The sequence below is a fragment of the Cygnus atratus genome, chromosome 17, assembly GCF_013377495.2.
Source record: "Cygnus atratus isolate AKBS03 ecotype Queensland, Australia chromosome 17, CAtr_DNAZoo_HiC_assembly, whole genome shotgun sequence".
In the NCBI taxonomy this organism is placed as follows: Eukaryota; Metazoa; Chordata; class Aves; order Anseriformes; family Anatidae; genus Cygnus; species Cygnus atratus.
The window spans coordinates 1,969,180-1,992,988 of NC_066378.1; the positions used below are offsets into that span (position 1 = coordinate 1,969,180).

The window sequence follows — 23,809 nt, forward strand, 5'->3', positions numbered from 1 at the left end:
CCCGGCCCCGCGCCCCCGCCGCCATCCGCCGGCGGCCCCCGGGGCCGAGCGGGGCCGAACCGGGGCCGAACCGGGGCCGAACCGGGGCCGAACCGGGCCGAGCGCCCACCGCAGCCCCGCCGCCGCCGCCGCCGCGCCCGGCCGGGAAGTTGGAGCCGGCCCAGAAAGGGCCGGGATGGGAGCGGCGGGGGCGGGGGCACGGCCGGGGGGCGGCGGGACCGGGGGGGGGGGCGGCGGGACGGGCAGGGGGAGGGGGACACGGGGGGGAGACGGGGGGGGCAGGGGGATGGGGACGCGGGGGGACACGGACACGGGGGGGGGTGGCCACAGGGAGGTGGGGGGGGCATCTGTGGGGACACGGGGGGTGCGAATTTGGGGGGGGCAGGGACACGGGGGGGAGACGGGGGGGGGCAGGGGGATGGGGACGCGGGGGGACAGGGACGCGGGGGGGTATGGCCACAGGGACATGCCAACACGGGGGGGGACGTCTATGGGGACGTGGGGGGTGTGGATTTGGGGGGGCAGGGACACGGGGGATGGGATGACGGGGATGGGGACATGAGAACGGGGGGGGTGGCCACAGGGACATGTCAACATTGGGGGGGGACATCTAGGGGGACATGGGGGGATGTGAACGTGGGGGGACAGGGGTATGGGGACATGGGGGTGTGGGATGATGGGGATGTGGCCACAGGGGCACAGGGACACGACGGGGGGGTATGGCCACAGGGATATGCCAACACGGGGGGGGCATCTACAGGGACACAGCGCTATGGCCACAGAGGGATCCAAACATGGGGGGACACAGCCATGGGGACATGACGGGGACGTGGCCGCGGGGAGGCAGGAACACAGGCAACATCCAGACCTCGCACCTCATGGTGGCTCAGTGCAGGAACGGGATTTGGCCCCAGCCCCACCAAGAGGGGGAAACTGAGGCAGGGGCAGAGCAGCCGCTCGCTGCAGCAGGGCCCGGGGACCTCCAGGCTGGTGGCAGGGGCAAGGCCCAGCTGCAGCAGCACGACCCCAGTGTCACCCAAACCCTCGGCGTCCCCAGGGGATGAAAGCAAAGGGAGATCCCTGGGGTGCCAGGGACACACGGCTTGCAACCCCCACACTGCCCCAGGCTCCTCGTCCCCAGCCCTGCTTCCAGCCCCGCTCCATCGCTGCGCAGGGAAGGGTTGTGCCCTGGGGCTGTGTTGGGGCTCTGCCACCCAGCCCCAAGCTGAGCCACACCTGGGTGCTGGCACTGGCTCACAGCAGCGAGGGCAGGGCCCCAGGGAGGGCAGAGCAGCAGCAGCTCCTGCATCCCCTCCAGGGATGCATGAGCTGGACCCCACAGGTGCCTGGTGGACCCAGGAGAAAGCTCTGCTGTGTTTTCAGGGTCCTTGATCGAGGGGGACACAGGCCCACCGCCCCCCCCCCAAGGCACAGGAGGGACGATACGGGCTGCAGTTTCCTCAGCTTGCTCCTCCAGGCCCCAGGGAAAGCCCAGCAGGATGGAGCCCGCTGCTGGTCCCAGCTCGCTCGCAGGGCCGGTGCTCCAGTGGGTACGTGCTCAAGAGAGGCCAGAAGTGGTACGTTTATAAACACTGGGAATTTTATTTTAAAAAAACATCACAACCATTAACATCGTTACAGTTAGTCGCCACCTCCGGGGGTGGCACACGATGATACGAGCATGCTCACAACAAAGGGTTCGCAGCGGTTTAGTCTGAGTTAAACAACCATTTTTAAAAGGGGGGGGGGGAAAAATAACTCGGCACGCTACCGTTGAACTTGGTTTTAATGTTTCTCCACAAACGGTGAAAAATACTAAAGTACAGACAAGGAATAATCATAATGTTGTGGCCAACATTATAAATATGGAATTATAAATTTAAAACATTTTCTGGTTTAAAAAATAAATCTGGTAGTAAATGCAGCTCTGCGGGGTCTGCCTCTAGTAGGGCCGGTCTCTGCGCTCCTGGCGGTGCTCACCCCTGCAAGCAGAGAGGCTGGGTCAGTCGTGACAGCAGGGCGTCCCTCCCAGCCCGGGGCTCCAGAACCCCCCCCGTGTCGATTTCCAGAGTCTGGGGTCTCCCCGTGACTTTCCCCATGACCCAGCACCTCCCTCCCACCCTGCTCTTCGCAGAGCAGGGCCCTCACGGCCCCCAGCCCGCTCCCCTACGTACTTGTCCATCTTTCCTGGTCCTCCACGCCTTCCGCCTCTGCCTCCGCCTCCCATCTGGTCCATAAGCGGTCCAGGCGGGCCTCCAGGTCCTCCCCCTCGCCGTCCCCCTCCTCCGTAGCCACCTCGATCCATGCCCCGGCCTCCTCTGAATCCACCTCTGTCTCCGCCGCGGCCACCTCTGAACATGCCACCGGGTCCCCCGCGGTCCATGAGGCCCCCTCCTCTTCCGCCTCGCATCCCCCCGGGGCCGCCTCGGCCGCGGTCTCCTCCTGGAGGAAAGGAAAAAGCTCGGAGCAACCGGAGGCAGAGCCTGCCGGAGGCCAGACACCGCTCCAGCCTTTCCAACCCGTCCCCTCCCCGGCCAGGGATGTCCCGGGGCACATGTAGCTGGCGCTGAAACGAGGCAAGGAGCAGGAGCTGGTGGGGCCCGAGGGCAAACGAGGCTGCGGACAGGAGGCGCTGCCCGCACACGCAGTGGTTGTTACACCCGGGCTGCAGAACCAAACGGAGCAAGGTGCTGGCCGGGCTGGAGGGGGACCCAAGTGGCTGATGGATTGTGGCAAGGAAGTCTCCTCGAGAGCCAGGAGAGATGGGAGGCTCGTTAAGAGGGCACTGCCTGGGAGTAATGAGGTCAAAGCGGTGCTGCGGGGAACTGAAGTGCCAGCGACAGCGCCAAGGAAGAGACTTGGCAGCTCAGGAAGGCGTGGGAGAGGCTGAGGTCAGAGCAGTCCCAGCCTCTGCCTCACAGCTCAGAAGAGGGATGATTCCCCAGCAGCTCTCGGGGCTGGGAACAGCCACTCCCTAAACATCCCCAAAACTGTGCCCGGGGCAGCTTACTGCCCTCACGGCAGTCCTGGAAACCTCAGTGCCACCAGCCCAGCCCAGCCCAGCCGTGAACTCTATCACGCATGTACCTGGAGGAGGAAATGGGGGTGGCAGAAACCCTTCTGGTTTAGGAGCCTTGCACTGATTGCACTCTGTTCTCCAGGCAAAGTTCTGGTTTCCACATCCCCTGGGTTAAAAAACAAACAAACAGTCAGCAAAGACCGGGAACACATTCCTGGTTAGGTAATGCTCAGAAGCGTTGCGTGGCCACTAGCAACACAATGTCCGGGCACAGGAAACACAAAAGCTGGTCAGCAGGACCTGGAGCAAGGCCCGGAGCAAGCCCGCGGCGTGGTGGAAGGAACTTCTTGAAGGCCCAGCAAGTTATTTTGAGAAGGACCTATTTGTCTTGGCCAGCCCCTCAAACCAAAGGTCCCCTGCGGTGCTCGGAGTTAACAGACTGAGGCTCTCTCCCCGCCACGGGGCGGTTCCGCAGGTGCCAGGCCCTCGTGTGCCTGGGGTGACGCGGTGACACGCGGCACGGTGCGGGTACCTGCCCGGGGAAGGGGTTTCACGCGGGGCCCGCAGCGGGGTACTCACGGGTTGGGGCACTGCCAGTCGCCGGCTCGGTGCTGGACGCTCCCACCGGAGGGGTTCCCCCTGGATCCCCGCGGTCCTCGGGAGGAGAAGCCGCCCCTGTCTCCACCTCTGCCTCCCATCCGGCCCATGGGGCCGCTCGGGCCGCCGGGCCCCCCGGGGCCCCCAGGCCCCCCCGGACCTGCAAGGAAGGCTGTGTTAGGGCCAGAAACGAGCCACGGCTGGAGGACGCGGCCCCTCTGGGGCCCGGGGGGAGCTGGACGTTACCTCCGCGGAGAGGGGGAGGCATTCCCCGCTGCTCACGTGGCGGCATCCCGCCCCTCATGCTGTTCATCGGGCCCTTCTTCCGCGTGAGGGTAACCTTCAGCTTGCTCCCCTGGAAATCCTTCCCTAGGAGGAACACAAGGGCAAGGGCCTCATTGCGAGCCAGGGGGTTCCACTCTTCACCAGACCCTGGCATCACCCACATCTTGCTGCGGCACACACGGAGTCCCTGACCGCATGGAAAACATCGCCCATCCAAGACAGCAGGTGGGCAAAACTCCACCCATGGGGCTAAGAGAAACTCCAGCTGCAGAACCCAGCAGGTGACAGAAGCCTGGGTGAGTGGGGACAAGCACAACCCAAGTACCAAGCTTACCTGTTCCAGGTAAAACTAGGAACTTTTTAGGCAAGAGCTTGACTGCCTGGAGCTAGCCTTAAATCTCTATTGGCCTCCGTGCAGAGGACAGAACTGCTGACTTCTGCCAGACACAAATTTAAGTCATGAAGCAAATCCATCACAAAACACAGCCCACATACTCACCATCAAACCATTCGACAGCTGTTTTGGCAGTGGATGGGTCATCGTAAGATACCGTGGCATCTCCTTTTGGCTTGCCGGTTTCTTTGTCAATGTAGAGGTGTATCATCGGCTGCCCGGTCCTCTTGTTCATCTAGCAGGACACCAAAACGTCATCGCAAGTCACACAGCCCTGTATGCTGAGGGGGGATTCTCTTCTCTGTTCCGCTTCCATTTGAGACAACAGGCTTCCTAGGTGAGCCTCACTTTGGCAACTCCACGGCAGAAGAAAGGGCCCTCTGGCTTACTACGTGTGACAGCTACTCCCCGGATAAGCAAACAAATGAGGAACTGGCCCCAAACAGCACTGCCTGGCCCGACAGCCTCTCCTGCAAGCACCTGCCGGCGCAAGAACTGAGCTGCAGCCTCTCCACATCCTCCCCCGCTCTCTCCACCGCCCCGATCCCTCAAGCTGTCACACATCCCACCAGCAGATCCACAGAGACACGCTTCCTTCCTCCAGGACTGTAAGCACCGCTGCTTCCACACGCCTAATGGAGATGCTGAGGGACAAATCCTGCAGAGGTTCTTTGGGAAAGCTGGAGCTACAAGGCAGCCCCAGGCTGTGGTGAGCTTATTGCCCAAGCGGACCCGCCCAGCTGCTGGGAAAGGGCCGTCGGCGACCAGCGACGCGCCGGGCAGGGAGGAGGTGGGCAAGCCCAGTCCCCTTCCCTGTGCTCTGCCCGCTGGAGGCAGGCGGGTGCTGACCCACGCACACGGGTTCCTCTCACCTTGACAACCCCGCACTGTTTGAAGAAGTCTGCCAGATCCTCCAGGGTCACATTATCATTGAGTCCCTGCACATACACCGAGCTGTTGTCTGAGTCCTCATCCGGGTCCATAGGTGGGCCTAGGAGACAATTCACAGTGTCACTGGGCGAGCAGAGGCAGCGGTTCGGCGGCACGGAGCCCTTGTGTCACGTCAGCCCCTCGGCCAGCTGCGGCTCCTCTTTCAATGGGCGCATTTACCAAACGACGTGGGAACGCGGGCACTGAGAGCAGTGACCCCGCACCAGCTGCTAAGGGCAGGGAGGCAGCTCCGCTCTGAAGGCGCCGGCTGCCTCCTCTGCTCCCTGCAGACAGAGGGACAGACACCCAGACCCTCCCAGCGCCAAGCAAACGGCACTGTTAGGGCGCCTGGGTGTAACGGGAGACCTCTGAGAGGAGAGGCGAGGAAGACCCAAAGGCACAACACGCCTTTGCATCCTTCGGGCTCCTGCACAGGGATGCTCGCCCCCCTCCTTGCTGCGCTAATCCCCGCTTTTCTCAGCGGTCAGAGCAAGGCGCTGGTCCTGGCAGGCTGACACCGAACTGCCACGCGCCTGTGCAGGAGGAAGGGAAGAGCTACAGGGCTGCAGGCCGGGGTGGCACAAGGAGGAAGGGGACTACTGGACAAGCACCTGCAAGCCCCAGACTGAATCGTGCTTTCTGCTGCACAGAGCAGCTACAGAGCAGCTCCTCGAAGAGCCCCTGGTTCCCACGGAGAAGCGTAAGCCTCTCACAAACACCTGTGGTTTTCCACCAGTCCATGTTCTGATGAGTCAGGAATAAAGGAATGAATGAACCGGCCACAAAGAGACTGCAAGTGGCAGAGCATCCTCGGACTCCTTGTACAGAAGGGTGAGACACGGGGTAACGTCTTCCACGGCTACAGCCCTCGTCCCGAGCAGAGGACGAGCACAGAAATTGCAATTTCACGAGCCTGGGAGGGATTGTGAGAAGTTATGTGCAATTACCTAAGTCAAGGTCCGGTCCTTCTTCCATGTGTCCTGCCAGTCGGGAGAGAATCATAAGAAGCTGTGTTAGTGCACGCCTTGCAGGCTGAAGGACCGACACACACAATGCTATCTACTTATAACCACCATTCGATGGCGTTGGTTAAACTCAAATTGACCTGCATTGCAAAAACGTCAGCAATGCACCTTTACTTGGCGATCAGTTCGCTAGTTTTAGCAGCCTTTCAAACCATTAACCACCATTACGCTTTTTTAAAATGCTTTACCAGGCCAATCGGTTTTAAGTTCATTAATAAAAAAAAGTTACTTTTAAAAAAATTTATCAAATCCACACCATTTATTTTCCCCAAATTACAGAAGTGGTTTCTCAATTCTTCCAAGTTACCCTGTGTCCTGTAACCGCATACCCCTAGGCATTGCCGGCAGTACCCATTACAGTCTTGTTGCATACGTCATTTTAACCACTTAAACTAATAAAAATTACACTTTTTCTAAAAACTGACTGCAATTTTTTTTTTTTTTTAACACTATCCATTGTAATGCTCAAAAACTTACCACCAGGCTTATTGAAGCCACCTCGCTCTCCAGCGCTGCTGGGGGGATAAACGAAGAAATGAAGGCCTTTCCCTTTACAAAGCCAGTACCGCTCTGAGCCTCTGCGGCTCACTGGGAAGAAGGGCACTGGCTAAACATCTCCAAACAATGCATCTGTCTCTCTCTCTCTCATCTTGTCACTATGCCTTTCTTCAGGGCAGCTCGCTCAAATTTCCTTTACATACACAACCTCGCTTGTCTGGTTTTAGACACCACTTTGCTGTCGGTACCCTTCCATTTACTTGTAGTGGTATTATCAGTGCAATACTTGGCAAAAAATGTTTTCGGGCGTGACAAATTGTGCTTTTATTCCAAAGAAATCACCGGGGCGTTCGCTGGTCAACTCCCTCCCCTCTGTGTGTACATAAAGGTGCACCCTCAGCCTCTCGCAGCACGAGCCCGCAGGTCCCTGACATTAACAGTTAAAAGGTAGGAGACAACCATACGCGATACCTACAACACAGTTCAGATGACATTTCCGCTAAAACCTCGGTATAAAGCCATACATTCAGGTCGCTACTGAATTTAACAAGTCTCTGTGGAAGGAGAACTTACAGAATACAGCGAGGGCTCGAAGGCCTGGGGTGCAGCTTTGTGGACACAGACCGGGACCGAAGATTTTGGCACGCGCCAATGCAAACTCACGGCCGCAGCTTTCATCGAAAGCTTTGGCTGAAGCTTTTGCTTTAGGACTGCTTTCAAGTGCTGGTTAATTAGGAAAACGCCACCTGAAAAGGATTTTGTCATTTCTTTCTCTTTTTGGAAAGACAAGAGCTGTTTTGAAGGAGATGAGCAGAGGAGGGAGAGCACCACTATTTTCTAGCAAGTATTGCACCTCTAATACTGGAAAAAAAAAGTTGTCAATACACAGTTTCAAGCTGTTGCATGCAGCTTTGCCTCCTTTTGTTAAAGTACACACCATTTACGTAATGTCTCTCTTTTTAAACATATACGTTTACACTTTTTTTTAAATGTTACACAATTCTAAAGTAGTATACCTCCTCTGGTTTTATTACCAAACAACAAGTATTCAGTTACCAAAGTTACAGAAGGATTCCATTTATACAATGAATACATTTGGTTAAAAATATTCTATGTATATTTTTCCTCTCCATATGGACACCGTGTCTAGTCCCACTTTTCATTATGCTGCCGGCTGAGTACTGAGTACGGGTACTTTTTAAGTATTGAAGTGTATACAAGGCTCTCACTTTGTAACCTGTAGCATATAAATGCGACAAAGCATGTTAAAAAGTTTCCATGTTTAACAGCCAATGAAAATATAAAATAATCGAGTCAATGAAAAAGGGCACGTTAATAACATCGAGCTCCTTACCTGCTGGAGACACTGAAATCCATCACCACAGCATAATAAGAAGGGCCGAGTTCCCCTACCTGCCCCTTGGTGCTCATAGGAAGGCCACCTTTTCCATGGACAGCAGAAAGTCTACGTCCATAAAGCAGGGGGCCCTCTTTTATGGTCTAGTCAGGTGGAAATCGCTAAATACGTAATTTATGCTGGGATTACGGCGTGAAATTAGAGATAAATGATACATCTTTGGCATGAGAAACTCCAGAGGGGCTAGAAATTTTAAGATGTGATGACAGACATTTCAAGTGTCTACATCTACTTTAAACCATTAGAGAAATAAATACATCATGGGTGAAATCTTTATGCAGAACCGTGGAACTCTCTCCCACTTGAGCCAATTCAAGCCAGATGTGTCCCAACACGAGCAAGGCTTTTTTCTTCTGTTTCCACGTATTGGTGGTTGCGCTTCTCCGATAAAGATTTCATGCCACTTCAATTCATTTCGACAGAGCTATGCAGAGTGGGACTGTAGCTTGCCGAGCTCTGGTTGCCACCAGGCACTCCAACAGCTCAAGAGGTTGCCCAGCAGCGAGGAGCTGCAGTTCCACCTGCCCTGCCAAACACGAGGGCCAGCGCTTTGCATCCCGTGCCACATTTCCAGCGAGCATCTACGGACACTCTGCATAGCTCTGAACTAAGGTGCGAAGGGATGGAACACACACAAAGCTACATCTTCCTTCTCTTCCTCGCCTTTGGGACCAGTCCTCCTTCCTCGCCTTTATCCAAACAAACAGCACAGACAGGGAGACGAACTGCTGACCTGCAGGCACAGGTTTACCAAACCAGGTTTTGCCATCAGTTAAAATGGCCAAACTGATTTAGACCACCTGAAAGCTCCAACGGGGAGCGGTCCTGGAAGTCAAGCCAGAGCTTTATACGGTCTCGGGGTCTTTCTTCACGCTCCAGCCAAGCTCCAAGCGTTCTGGCCACTCGGAGTCACGGCTTCAACAGCAGCAATCAGCCCCACACATACACGTACAGACGTAGCTCGGCACGCTACCGCTAAGGCGAAGAGGCTGACACGAGGCTTCTGCCTTGTACATACCTGAACTCTCAAGAGCCCCACTAGTGAGTGAGGCACAGGAATTGACTCCTGGACCTGGCGGGAGGTTTGTGTGTGTTCAACCCAATGTTACTGTTAAACCCCACAGAGGATTTCACCTCTGCATGACCACGAAGGGAGCTGAAAGTTCCAGGTTTAGCAATACCCCTAGATCCCCCGAGCCCAACCAGCTGCAGGACAGAAAAAAAACATACATCCTGCTCCTATTTCCCCTCAGATAATATTTCCATGGAATAGAAGCAATGCTGCTAGATGCTCTCCATGGAAGTACAGCTGGGAATGTCAACCTTTCAGTCCCTTCTTTCCATTTCAAATCCTATGGGTGAAACAGAATTAGATAAAAGGAGAAAAGATTTGCTCTTACCCCATTCCACCGCGTCCTCCTCCCCGCCCACCTCTGCTCATGCCTCCACGATCATATCCCCCTCTTCCCCTGCCCCGGTTATCAGGGCCGCTCATATTCCGGTTCTCTCCTGGGCCTGAAAAGCCTCCGGATTCCTGTCCATATACGTTCATGCTGCTAGGATGGTCCTGACGGAACGAGCCTGAGGAAGTTTGTGACAAAAACATCACAGAGCTGCGGACAAGAGTGGGTCCTGTCCCCTTTTAAAGCCTTTCTCCCTACCTTCAGCACCAGAACAGACAGCATTGCATGAAAGCGGTTTGCTACAGCACTTAGGGAGAGACGTGCCACTCGGGGAATCGGGTTTTAAGGCAGGCCCTACCGGTCTGCCCTCTGCAGAACGGTCACCGGGTTGTTTGTACCGAGCCTTGCCCAGCCCAGCCACAGTGGTATTTATCACTTCTGTGTTTTTCAACCATCTGCCCACCTTCCCCACACTGAGGGGAGCATCGTAATTGTCTAACGAGCTAGGCAAGCTGCCTGTCAGTGAGCGAGGACAAAAACCAGCTACAGTATGCTCCCCCTTCAACAAAGCCATATGCTCAGATCCTTCAGACCCAAATAAAGCTACGCAAAGCCTCCCTCAGAGACAGCTCACCCTGCAAGGGCGATGGAGACCGACCCTTTCCTCAACAATCCCGCAGCTCTGCTAAGCACACTCACTCTGCTGGCCGTAACTGCTGCTCTGCTGGCTGTACTGGCTTGGGGCCTGGCTGTAGGATCCAGTCTGGGGCGGGTAACTCGTTGGGGGCGGCTGCTGCCCGTAGCTGCTCTGCTGGCCATAGCTAGTCTGCTGGCCGTAGGTGCTCTGTTGCCCGTAGGTGCTCTGCTGGGAGTAAGTGCTCTGATCGTAACTGCTTGGCTGCGTAGAGGAGTAGCTGGAAGACAAAAGCATTAAGAAGACGGGAAGCTAAGCCAGTTCACTGACACGTGTGCGTTAGGCTGCAGAATTGGCTCACGCTAGGCAGTAAGGCAATTATAAGCCATATGCACCATCACAAACCACTTAAAAAGGTGAAGTCATCCTGTGGAGTCTGGTCTGATGGCAGGAGGAAAAATAAACCTGGTAGACTGCTACAAACAAAACCAACGTGACCGTTCACAGTTTACCTCTGGAAAGAGGCTGAAGTGCAAGGGTAGAAGTCAGCGGCAAGACAGCTAACAGCCTCCCCTTCTGCTTCAGTACTCAAATACTTTCAGATGATGAATAGTAAAACTTTTCCCCTCGCACACCTCAGGCTTTGAACACTTCAAAACATACGCTCTAGCAGTCAGCATCAAAACATCAAAGACAGCTGAGGAAAAGAGGTGAACACCTTCTCAAAATCACATGTAAGGAGGCAGCAAAAGGTCACTTTCATACTCTACAGCTCGGGAATTTCTTAAAAGACATTTTTCACTGTTTTGGCTTGCCACTTCAGGTGTGCAGGCAGAGATGTTTATGTACTCGATTCCAGCCTCATCTTCCCTTGGACAAGTACCACCCAACCACAAACACGCTTCCCTCCTTCCAGGACACCAAACCTCTTTCTACGCTTGTTCATTTAAAATCCCTTGAGAAAAAAAAAAAAATCCTTTTGCCCAAGTTAACCCCAAAGTTCCCAGGCTAGCCGCACGAGGCTTCGCTTTCTGAAAGAGTTACCTGGTAGGAGGATAGGAGGGAGGAGCAGTGACTGGCTGCATCGGGTAGCTGGCAGGCACCTGAGGGTAGCTGTAGTTGCTCTGTCCATAGCCGAGGCTGGGCTGGCTGTAGCCTGTCGTACTCGACTGCGGCTGGCTGGTCTCTGCTGGTTTGCTGCCATCCTGGGGTCTGAAAAGCAACAGCGAACAATAAGGGGAGCCCGGTACAAACCCCCACCTCGGATCCCACCACAGAACACTTCCTTCGGGAGGCGTTACAAGCTGGCACCACATCAGTGCCGGCTAGGAGAGGCGCGTCGAGCCCTAAACGTTTTACCAGCTGCCGACTGGATATTTGCACGCTCCCCTGCCACCAGGAAAGGCCCAGGCAACACCCTGAGCTGAGAGCATAAAGGAGTACTACAGCATCTGTTTACCAGCTGCATCATAAAACCTACAGCGAGGGGCTTAGGCTTTGGCTCTGGGAGGAGTGGAGGATGCAAACGGGCCAGGAAAGCCGGTCAGCAGCATCGCCCCTCTGCTCCAGCCGTTTTTGCACAACGCTCGTAAATGATCATCAGCTCAAAAGGAGACAGAAATGCTGCCAGTTAAAGGCACTACTGTTTGGAGAATCCACTGCAGGCAGATATTGCCCCGTCTACGTTATCTGACGAAAGGGAAAGGATGTTTATTATTAACTCTCAAGGCCTGAAAATAAAGATAGCCCTTTGCATGCAATTTGCATGTCCCCTTCCTTTACAATTGTCCCACGCTGCTTAGAATATCAAAGCGTTTATCAGAGCTAAAAAGAGCTGAACTACAAGCTGGGTAAAATTACTTAAAATGGCATCAGGATTCATACCTGAATGTAATCTGATAGATACAGACAGGGCTGTCAAGCTCTGGCTTTCCTTACAGGAACAGTTACAGCAAACATCAGGCAAACACATAAAGCCGTTTTTGCTCATTACTAAGGAAGTTTCCATTCCGTATTCTAAACCTTTCACATCCTGAGCGAACAATTAGGCTGAACATGCTATCGACAGCATCCAGACGCAAGAGATTTAAAAAGGAAATTGTCTTCAGCGTGTGCGCCCACTCAAGAAATCGGAGGGCATAACATCATCCTAGCAACCCTGTGACTCAAGATCACATCAGACTCATCCATTTTCTGGTCTAGATCATGAGTCAAGAGCCCATTTTTGCTGCCTGGTTGCTCCCCCCCATCTCCCAGTAACGGCGCTGACTCACTGTGCCAGAGCAGAAGCTACCTACACTGCTTCCCCCGGCTCTGGAAAGGCGGTGGGATCAGCTGCAGCAAAAGCAAAGCTTGAGCGCAACAGGCAGAGAAAAGGTGGAAGCAAAACCAGCGGGCCCCAGCTCAGCAGGCAGCGTCCTGGGGGCTCTCCCCACCAGCAGAGCACAGGAGGACGACAGAAATCCCCGTTACCTTGCGGGAGCGGACGCTGCTGGCTGCTGCCCGTAGGCAGGGTAGGCAGGCTGGGTGCCGTAAGCGGACGGAGCTGCGTAGGAAGCCTGGGTGGTGGTAACCGTAGCGGTGCTGGTATCGTAGGCGGCTGTGCCGTACCCCTGGACGGGCTGGCTATAGGCCGGGGGGGCGGTCGGGGTCGTGTAACCTACAACAGAGGACAGCCTGGTCAGATCAGCGCAGAGACCTCGCTTAGGGACCTTTCTGACCATTTCGCTCTCGCTTGCGGCGTGCCAGACCTCGGAAACGGCACCGGCTGTGCCGCCGCGGACCGACCCACGGCACCCCTTCGCCTCCCTCCGAGCCCTGGCCTGGGAAACCCCAACCTCCCTCAGCTCTGCCCCCTCCAGCCCTAAAGCACGCCCGGAGGAGCTTTCTGGAAGCCGCCCCTCGATCAGCATCCAAGGATGTCTGCTTGCAGCTAACCTAACAAAGCAAAACCCGGGCAGCACAAGCCGAGGCACGCAGTGGCTTCTCAACACGAGAGGCCAGACAAAGCTCCTCTCAGCTTGAGGAAAAGAAATCCAATTGATTGGAGAAGTACGGTCCCGTCCTGGCAGCTTTTTGGAGAAACAGAAGCACCAAGTGGCACAAGGCTGACACGAGAAGTCTTTCTGAGCCATTTAGGCAGTATTACGCTAAATCAGCAATCCTAGAAACTAAGGGAGAGCACGTTACATTTCCCTTAACTTAAGAGAAAGGTCAGAAGCTACCTTACGTGCCTGGTTTTTGATGTTTTATGTACCTTTGTTCCTCTTAAGAATTTTAGCTCACTTTAGATAAAAAGCTCAGGGCTCACACAAACTTATTTCTGGACAATTTTACAAGAATATCCAAGCCCCCAAAGCAGCTCTCTTTAGATTAGCCTTACCAGCAGCTGTCGCTAGGTAATGCTGACAGGCCAAGCGGTCAGCTGCAAAGAACCATAAACCAGGCACTGCCACGGTGGCTTTTTTATTGTTAAGAACCTCGCAAGCACGTTTCCAAATTATGAAGAAAAAGATTTACCCGGAGAACCACCAATTACAGATTTTGTTAGCAAAAACTCGCTTACTAAAAATACAAAACGATTGCCAAAAAGCAGCCAACTGGCCTCAGTCTTACTGAGGTGATCCTAATTGCATCAATTAAGGTAACGGCTTCTCCACCGCTTAATGTTTTGATTAAACGGGGGACACTTGTGACATACTCTTCTAATCACAAAGCATTTCAGGCAAATTGCGCCCAGCTCTTTATTGTGACTCCCTCGTCCCCCGGATGAAAGCACTTCCAGCAGAACACAGCGTAAGGCTGCAGCTCCTTCCCCTCGTCCAGCGCACCCTCCCGAAGCACAGCGGCACTTCCAGCCTCGCTGTGCTTTGCTACAAAACCAGGCCTCTCGAGCCAGCAAGTACAGAGCAAGAGAAGCAAAAGGAGAAGTGAGAAGTCTGCAAGCAGACCTGAAAAAACAAGCTGCAGCTTCCCATCCTGCCCGTTACTCTCGGGCTCTCCAGTTAGTCCCAGGATGCTGACACGAAGGGGCTCTGAGCGGGCAGAAGCCTTTCCCCTTTTTCCACCTGCAACAGCCGGCCCGAAAGCCCTTGCCTGCTCCCACAAGCCTGGCGCCTCCTGCACTCGCAGGCTTATCACGCTGCTGCCCTCCTCCTGAATGCCGCGGGCTGGCTTCCACCGCACGCTCCTGCCAAGCTGGAAACACTAAAGCTGGCTGGAAACACTACGGCAGGCGAGCAAGCTCCCCTCCCACCAGGGGATAGCGGCAGGAACCACCAGCACATCACTTTTCCTCGTCATTCAGCTGCTCCTTGGTGCCGAGAGGTTCACTGAAAAGCCAAGTCCTGTTCCGAGCGTTACTGAGAAGGGTGAGTGAAACGATCCTGAACGGGTTTTGGCGCCTCGGAAGAATTTAAACAGCCCAAACACTTCAGTGCGAGCCCCCACAGCGTTTCCCCAGAGCACCAACACCAGAAGCTGAAGAAATTCTTACTTTAGCTGGCTGAAGCCTGAGCTCTTATTAAAAAAACCTGCTGCTTGCGTAAGGGCAGTGTGGCGTGCGTGCCGCTGAAACCGCAGCCCCTGGGCCTGGCCGTGCCCTGGGGAGCAGCGGTCCCAGGGCCAGGAGCCGTCTTCTTCCCAAACCGGGACCCTCGTGGGTCGGGCAGCACTGGCCTCCTGCATCGAGTGGGCTTGCTGGTACCTGGCCCTGCACGGTCATTGGACTGAACGGGGGGAAAATCATCCCGAGCTTTAAAGCTTCGGCTCTAGATGGAGCATTTCGCTTGAGCGAGTGCGCTCAGCGGGAAGCGTCTGCACCAAAAAAAGAACAAGCAGTGATTTAACATCCCGCTGGTCCACGATTTCGTTTCAGCAGCTTCAGTTTAAAGACTCAGAAAACCCTCAAGAGCTGTGTTTTTGAGGGGGGCGTTTACACGCCATCGCTTCTCTCTCCTCCCCTCGGCAGTTAATGAGACAAGTGGCGAATCCGCAGAACAAATACTGCGAGAAAAGGGGAACAGAAGAACTTTGACAACCTGCTTTAAGAAGTCCAGTTACGTGGCTCAGTTTCCTCTCCAAGCACTCACGCCTGCGAGCAAAACCCTCATTGAAGTCTAGGAAATCTTCACACAGAGGGGAAGCTCGCAGGATTTGGTCCTCAGAGAGGATCAGCTAAGAACTGTGGTCAAAGAAGTTTATTCTGAAACAAGCAGGCTTGGTGTCAGCCAGCAGCAGTCTCTTCAGAGGCTTCTCCCTGATTCGGGCGGCATCAGAAGCTCCCCACAGGTCCACGAGCCCAAAGAAAGCTGGCTCCTGCTGGGCGCACACTCCTCCCAGCAAGGCTCCAGAGAAGGGGAAGCAGGAGCTGCCCTCTCCCTGCTTTATTTTGGTAGGTAATCACAGGTTACTGGGGCAGCCAACACAGCTAAGGGTGTGCCTGCTTCCCGATTCCAAACACACGAGGAACTCTTTATACATCCAGCCTTAAATTCCACAGGTAGAAAGAGAAGTGGGAGCTGGTTATCTTTAGCGAGTAGTTCCCGCTTAACTACTTCGAGCAGATTCATGCTCAGAGATGTGAAATGATGCATTTGGCCCCAAACGACGTTGTTAGAAAGCCAATAACCATACCAGCTGCAGCTGTTTATTTACTCTTGTAATTCAGGCTTATATCCTGCAGTGATTAAAGAGCAAACCATGACCACAGGCACGATGGTGCTGATCAATCCCCTAATCCACTTGCTGCCGGCAGAGCTGCAGAGGAGCCCACGGGCTCCCGTCCCCGGGGGCTGGACCAGAGGCCTCCAAGTCACCTTCTCCTGTAGCCACGGGAGCGAGGAGGCTGGAGGCAGGCTGCTCCAACCGAGACGGCCCCAGGCACCTTAGAACAGCCCCAGCCTGAGGCAGGGTGTCCCTAGAGGGCACATCTGCACGGGATTTGAATTTCCCTGGCAACAGTGGCATCTTGCAAAAAAGAAAACAAAAAAAACACCGAGACAAAAAAAAGTCACTTGGCTTTTAAGTTAGTGCAGAATCGCCGTAATTCGTCTGCTACAAAAAGGCGATGCCAAGGAAAAAGAAACTGGAACTCAACTGCGAAACTTGCAAGTCTCTCAGGACACGAAGATATACGCCCCAGGCAACACCATGGGCTCTGTGTGGTGCAAAAAGCCAGAACGAGCACTCGGCAGAGGCAGTGACAGGCTTTAAGCACCATCAGCCTCATTTGCCCAGCTCCAGCTCCTGAAGGAGAGGCAGGCATCGGAAGAATAAATACAACCTGGCACTCTGCCTCGAGAGTAACGCCAGCAGCTCTGCCACAGACGTGCTGCACAGGTTGAGGCAAATCGCACCTGAAGGCCCGGTATAACCTTTCGTTGGGCCGCTTCCTGAGCTTTCTTTTCTTTTGGATGAAAAGAAAAAAAAAAAAAGGCAGCGTTTTGCCTACACAAGAAGCCATGCAGAAAAGATGCCTGGTATTATTATTACTCCAGCAAATATGCTCTTGAGGAACAAGCACAAACACAACCAGCCCAGCTTCCTGTGACCCTTCCAGGGGCGGACTTAGCCCTAAGGACTAAGGGACTCCAACATTTCCAAGAAAAATCTGAGAAGTCCCCAAATCAATGCTGCTGCCCATTTACATCCACGGACCATTAAAGGCGAGGAGAAAACCTGCAAATAACCAGCAGTGACGCTGGCTAGAGGGCACTGCTTCTCATCCTGCAGGACACGCGCTACCTGCCAGGCGGAGATTTTCCTCGTCCACGTAAAGATGTCAAATACATCGACCCGACGGGACACGATTTTCTCTCTGCCTCTTCCTTGCGAGGTTCCCCAGCGGTTTCTGTGGCCAGGTGCCCCCCAGGAACATCACCTGCCTGTTCCAGCATCCCCACGCTTTGGGAAATGGGGAAGAAAGCTCCCACTCCAACAGCCACTTGCAACGCCTCCCATAGCCAAGGATGAATCTGCAGAAAAGGGCACCCAAGGCACCGCTCGGAGGAAAAACTCTTCTTTTTCGAAGTCTCCTGAATATTTAGTCCAAATACACCAGAATTAAATGAGGCCTCAATAGTTTCTTTCATACATCAAGACACTCGCACGTACAGAACTCCAGGTCAAAGAGCGCACGTTGAAGTCGTGTACGGAGCACTTATGAGCACGGGGAGTGTGAGTCTGCACTAGAAACCCAGAGACGTAACATGGAACATGCAGAGATGGTGGTCGGGACACCTGGACACGTCTAACCATGCCGTTTGCCCTTCAGGGAACGGTAAGAAAACGGGGTTGCGTTCACCTGAAACATCTCGGCACGGCCGTCTGTGGTGTGGATAGAACTTCCTACGCAAAGTACACCCCTGGGACCTTTCGGAGCTGCTCGTTACAGAGGTGTGGAGACTGCAAACAGCACTGCATCCTAGCAAACCCTTACTGTCCTCGTGTGCGCTGTGATGCTGGGTGGTTTTGGTGCTAAAAGTGACACCTAGAGGGTTAACACCGCAAGCTTAGACAGGGTGAGCCATTTTGCACGCAAGAGTGAGCAGGAGTCAAACCTGTACTGGTCCCTTCTACTGCGGGAAGCACAAGACAAGAAGCAGAGGGCACACTATCAGAACAGGCACACGGCACTTTCAGGATTTGGTTTTCAGGGAGTGCTCAGGACACCGATTCCCTGCGTGGGCTCAGGAGCGGCCAGAGCGCGCCCTCCCGAGGAGCGCTGCTGTGCAGCTCGTGGCTGCTGTGCTCCTGTTAAGCACAGCACACTCCGCAGCCACGCCAAGCTTCACGGCACGAACCAGCACCCCAAAGGTTCCCTGGAAAAATGAAACGGGCACGCTTACTTACTTGGGGCACTCGGCCCACCCACGCCTTTTAAACCGCTCTTCCCTCGAGGAAGGCTCTGCAGGCAGCACGTCCTTTCCGCGTGGCAGCTGCCCGCAGTAATTCAGCGGGGTTTGGGCCGGAGCTCCCCAGCACGGACTGGAGCCCAGCTCCTTCCCCAGCCCGAGCGAGGCCCCGCGGGCGCGGCGGCTCTTACCGGTGGGGGGCTGCCCGTAGGACGTAGCGTACGCGGTCTGCCCGTACGTCGCGGTCGTCTGCGGCTGCGTGTAGCTGGTGTCAGCGGGCTGTCCGTACGTTCCGTAGCTCTGCTGCCCGTACGTCTGCTCCAAAGACGATACGAATTTAATTCGTGGACAGAAGCCACTGGCACGCGTTGCACGGACACACACGGGCTGTTTCAGCGCTGTACACAGACCGGGGGCCCTGCGTTACCTGGTCTACTGAAAGCAATCTGAGTCAAGCCAAGGCTACCCTGAGAGACTGGGCGCTACTGCAAATTTCAGTGCGGATCTGCAATGAAGCTACAAACGCAGCTTTTCAATGCCAGGACCGGAGGGGTAGCCTCCTGTGTATTCAGGACACACTTTTGCTCTATGTAAAGCAGAGCAGGAGAGCACCCAGCTCCTTGTGATCGCCCAGGCACAGAGGAACGTTCACACGGACCTCCCGAGGGCTAACCTGCAACGCTGGGAGCGGGGCCACCCAGAGGACAGAGCTGCGTGAAGTAAAACAACGTCAGCTCCTTCAGCATTCACTAGAAGAAACCTATTTAAGCTCTCAGTAAGTTGTTTTGAATATTCTCCATGTCCACTAGTCGACAGTTTTAAAAACAGGAGTTTATTGGGCATCCGAGGGCTCGCTGCCACCCCACTGCTGCGGTTACAGCCACTCCTGCCCCAGCGCCCTCGCAGGCGGCGAGAGATCAGCCATAGCTCACACTTTACCCAAAGTTCAGGCTCAAGCCCAGACTAAAGGACTGCTGCTGCCTTGCTCGGTCCCGAGGAGAGCACTCAAAGCAGCCCTTCAGCCGTGGCGGCCCGATCAGGGTGACTGGCTCAGCGCAGAGCTGCCGGTGCTGCCGTTTTGCCAGCAGCCCTCAGCCCCGTGCCACGGCCCAGCCGGCCCAGACCTCGGGCACCCGGCAGCTTCCAACAGCTCTGCGTGGTCAGCCGCTGCGTTTTGGGCGAAGCTGCGGCGACAGCTCAAGAAGCAGCACAAATACAAGCCTTAACGTCCGGATTTTCAGAGGTGTTTGCTGGTTTCTGGGGGAGGTTGGCAACTAAATGCTTTTTGGGACCTAAACCTGCGTTACCTGTGAGCCCCTCTCCCCGGCTCGCGAGCAGCACAGATCCTAACCAAGCCACAGACCTCAACAAAGAGAAAAAACTCTGACCAGCCTGGGTTTTCCAGCACCTGTGGAAGCTCACCCCACCAAGAGGCAGGAAACCCCGCGAGCCCCCCATGGCTACCTGCCTACAGCTGAGTGCGTTGTGCCAGCCTCGCACTGAAGGACACCGAAGCCTCCTCTTCTTACATTTGCCAGTCTGCTTACACCTTCTGTGTAACCCGTACTTCTGGCAGCAGCTCTCGCACTGTCCCCTCCCGATATATTTATTCACGATACAAGCTCTCGTCATTTTCCCTTTGGCCAACCCAAATGCCAGGACTGAGCCCGTGCTCCCCCTGCAAAGGCAATGTTTTCGCAAAGGTATCGCAGCACCAAAGGTTTTCGCAAAGGTTTTGCGGCACCAGCATGCTGCAAGCCGGCTGGTGTGGGCAGCAGCAACACAGCCCAGCTGCCGCCACCGCTGGAATTAACCCGTTTAAAGCTGCTCGGTAACGCTCCAACACGGCACAGCGGTTGGTTTTGACTCCAGAATACAGGTGTGGGGTTTTTTTTGAGTGGCAGGGTTTTCCTTTCAGAAAGTACTCTCTGGAGATAGTGGGGAAAAGTTAACCCAGACTACTCTGAAAACACACTTGTAGAGCGTATACAGCTGTGGTTTTAGTAGCTTGGATTCTGAGGATTAAAAAAGCATCATTTAATTCATCTCTTAGAGATCACCATCAGTTTGCAGCCTAGCCAATTGACAATAGTAATAGTTTCAGCTACAGCACCTCCATGAAAAATCCATCCCCTCCTCCTAATTTCTCCAACTGCTGCCGTTTCCCAAACGACAATTTCCCCCATCTCTCCTCTTTTCATCAGTCTCTCTCTCCTACACCACCAACTAAACACCCACTGACACGCCGGTGTCAAACATCCACCAGGAATCAGGCTTTTACAGTCCTCTCAGCAACAGGTTCGGATACGGAATCAGAGAGTTGTTAAGGTTGGAAGAGACCTCCAAGACCACCTATTGCCAAGGAAGGGGAAAGCTGAAGCTCCTTGCTGTCGAGGCGGTTCTCACTCGAAGCAAGCAGCGCAGGCTGTGGGGGAAGCTACAAGACAACTTGTAGCGACAGACTCTGACGTTGCTTTTCGGGGCCGGCAGAGCGCCGGGTAGTTTACCGGGAGGCACGCGATTGCTTCCAAACCCCTCCCCGTGCGTTACCTGGGTGGTCTGTGCGTATCCTTGAGCTGGCTGAGGTGCGTACGCGCTGTAGCTGCGAAAGGAATTTGAAGAGATTTATAATGCGCCCCCGTACCCCTGACTCGCGCGACACACGCATCACGAGACGACTTTTACATATCCAAGTGACTGCTGATGAAACACTGAGGCAAGACAAAAGGGAAAACCTTGGGATGTGCAAACACACCCGAGCTAAGGCTACACCGCAGTTATTGCGCACACGCGTTACGCCTTTTTGCAAGGTGCGATAAGAGCACGATGCGACTTACCCCTGCTGAGCTGCAGCTTGGCTATAGGTACTATAATCTGCAAGAGAAAAAGGAGAAAAATAAAAGGTTAACAAAGGCTTAACAAAATTAACAGCGTAAGAACGCAGCAGCTGGAATTTCCTCCTGCGACTCCAAAGGACGGCTATAAACCGCTGGAAATGGGGTTTCAAAAGAGTAAGGTAAATGCACTTTCTCAGCCTTTTTAAAGGAAACAAAACCCCTCTTCCCTTTATGGTTCCTGCTGCTTGCAGCCACAACTTTGATCTCAAATGACCCTACTTTAATTTAACTGCCACCTTGGCTAGCACCCAAGGGGACTGGCAGCGGGGTGTTTTGTTTAGGAACAAAAGAAACACTGGGGCTGACACTTACAAAACCCCTGGTTTCAAAGGGCCAGGTTGCAAGCTGTGGGTCCGTAGGAATGACAACGCTTCGCTCGTTCTATTTAACTTTCAAGGACACAAACAAATCGCTGGAAAGTTCTAACACTTTTCCCTATCAGGGTTCAAAACAGGCAGCTGGCAGCGATTCCTTCCCCAAAATCCTGGCCCGTGCCAATACTCTGGTTTAAAGAAATGAAATCCCAAAACCCAAGCAGAAAAAGCCTGTGCTGGACTGGCTGGCTGCTAGGGATGGAAAACGTATCCACACGACAATTACAAGGCTATATTTAAAATGATTACAGCTCCTACATGCACGTTTTCCCTCTAAGTCACCCAGGGTTTCCAGCTCCCATCCAAACCTTAGCAAACCCGTGGCTCAGACCGAACCTTTCCAGCCACAGCACTTCTCCAGCTCTCCCAGGACCTGAAAGGTCCCGAGGACGGAGATCAGGAACGGGCTCAGAGTTTGCTCCCATTTGCTGCGGGGGCCACAGCACCTGACTGAGCCACAGCCAGAGACTGAATGGGAGCAGAGCTCTGCTTAGACCCTTACAGACAAAGGTTCTGGTGTTTCTGCTGTGACTGCACCTTGGAGTAAGCTGGCCTCTATTAAGAAAGTGAGTTTTATGAATTTGCAGAACGCGCCTGAAGCCCTCAGCCACCCCTGGGGTATAACTTTTATCGCTCTGCTTGCCACCGAGGCGCTGGGGCTCCAGGATCATTTTGGAAATGCTGTTTGCACCCACCAGAAGCTCTGGAGACCACAGATCTGCCCGTGTGCAATCCCAACCTCTCTATACACGAGCTCACGGGGCGGGCTGCTCCCCGTTCCCCGCACGGACGGCGGAGCTCAGGGTGATGCACGAGGGGATGCTGCGAGTGGCAGGGATGTCTGACAGCTGGCAGTCGGTCCCGACCTCGCACCAGGAAGCGGGAACGGCCACGAATACCCAGGGAAGGCATCGGGGCAGGCTCCCTGAGACCTGCCTTCCCTTACCAGACACCGCGCGCCGCTCGCACGCGCCACAACCACACCGAGCCCCGACCCCGGGCACCCACAAACCGGGGCCGCCCCGCATCGAACCGCTTCGGCACCGCTCCTGCGCCCCTAACGTGGTAGTATTATAAACGGGTAATGCTACAAAGGGGTAATATTATAAAGCGGTACCATTATAAAGGGGTAACATTATAAACGGGTAACATAAAGAGCCCAGGGCCCGGCCCTTCCCCAGCCAGCCGGGGCCCTGAGGCCCACCCGGGGCCCTCGCCCACCCCCTCGCAGCCCCTCGGCGGCCCCTCCAGGCCCCGGCAGCCGGGAGCAGCTCCCCAGACAACATTTATTCCCCCCCGCCCCTCACACGCCGTTATTTGACCCCCCCCGAGCCCCCACACCCCGCAGCCGCTCCCAGCAGCGGCCGCTTTTCCCCCATTTTCCCCCATTTTCGCTGCTCGCCCGGCTCCGGCTCCTCTCCCAGGACACCGAGGAGCCCTCCCGGGGGCCGCCAGCCCCGTCCCGGCCGGTCCCGTCCCGCCCCGAGCCGCCCCGCCGCGGCCGGGCCGCCCTCACCCGTGGACGCCATTTTGTCGCCTTCCTCCTCCGCGCTCCCAACGTCCGGCCGCCGCCGCCGCCCCCGCGCTGCGCATGCGCCGCCCTGCCCGCCGGCACGCACCAACCGCGGCGGGAAGCGGGGGGGGAGGCGGGGGGGGGGGCTGGGGCGGGTGGTACGGCCCGGGGGGACCCGGAGCGGGGAGGGGAGGAGGGAGGGAGGGAGATGGGGAGGGGGGCGTCACGCGTGACGTCATGTGGAGACGGGGGGGGGCCCACGGGTGGGGGACCCGTGGGTGGGGGTCCCGTGGGTGGGGGTCCCACAGGTGGTTGGGGGCCCCCTGGGTGGGGGTCCCACGGACGGGTGGGGGTCCCCTGCGTGGGTGTCCTGTGGATGGGTGGGGGTCCCACGGGTGGGTGGGTGAGCGAGCGGGGGTCCCCTGGGTGGGTGAGAGTCTCCTGGGTGGGTGGCCCGTGGGTGGGGGTCCCACGGGCAGGTGGAGGTCCCCTGGCTGGGGGTCCCCCAGGTGGGTGGGTTAGTGGGGGTCTCCTAGGTGGGTAGGGGTCCCCTGGGTGGGTGTCCCCCAAGCAAGTGGGGGGTCCCCTGGGTGGGCGTCCCCCGGCTCAGGGTCCCACAGGTGGGCGGGGGTCCCTTGGGTGGGTGAGTGGGGGTCCCCTGGGTAGGCAAGGGTCACACAGGCAGGTGGGTGGGGATCCCCTGGGTAGGTGGGGGTCCCCTGGGCGCCCCCCCTCACTGCGTCACCCACTGCCCAAGGGACAAGCCCCCCCGCCACAGGGGGGGGGTGACATGGGGGTGACATGGGTGACACGACGGGGCGACACGGGTGACACGGGGCTGACACGGGTGACAGTTCTGCGGACACCTTTAATGACCTCGCGGCGCCCAAAGCAGCCAGGACGGAGCGCGGGGGGCGTGGGGACACCCACGTCCCCTCCTCAGCACCGGGGTGGGGACCCCGTGCCCCCC

General features: G+C 55.7%; 1 protein-coding gene across 3 annotated transcripts; it reads right to left on the minus strand.

The window, feature by feature from the left end:
- Positions 1–1,578: 1,578 nt before the first annotated feature.
- Positions 1,579–22,928, minus strand: EWSR1 (EWS RNA binding protein 1). Of its 3 annotated transcripts, none has more exons than XM_035556792.2 (17): positions 22,843–22,928; positions 20,893–20,929; positions 20,606–20,657; positions 18,247–18,370; positions 12,675–12,861; positions 11,247–11,414; positions 10,268–10,482; positions 9,566–9,746; positions 6,728–6,762; positions 6,173–6,205; positions 5,168–5,286; positions 4,401–4,530; positions 3,863–3,985; positions 3,599–3,776; positions 3,088–3,185; positions 2,175–2,442; positions 1,579–1,982 (listed from the first exon to the last, which is right to left on the minus strand). In XM_035556792.2, exons 1-17 carry the CDS (start codon positions 22,853–22,855, stop codon positions 1,943–1,945), a joined length of 2,001 nt encoding a protein of 666 aa, XP_035412685.1. In that variant the 5' UTR covers positions 22,856–22,928; the 3' UTR covers positions 1,579–1,942. The 3 variants fall into 3 exon arrangements, with proteins under 3 accessions (XP_035412685.1, XP_035412684.1, XP_035412686.1); XM_035556791.2 differs by having other exon boundaries at positions 6,728–6,765; XM_035556793.2 differs by lacking the exons at positions 6,728–6,762; positions 9,566–9,746.
- Between the last annotated feature and the right edge of the window lie 881 nt (positions 22,929–23,809).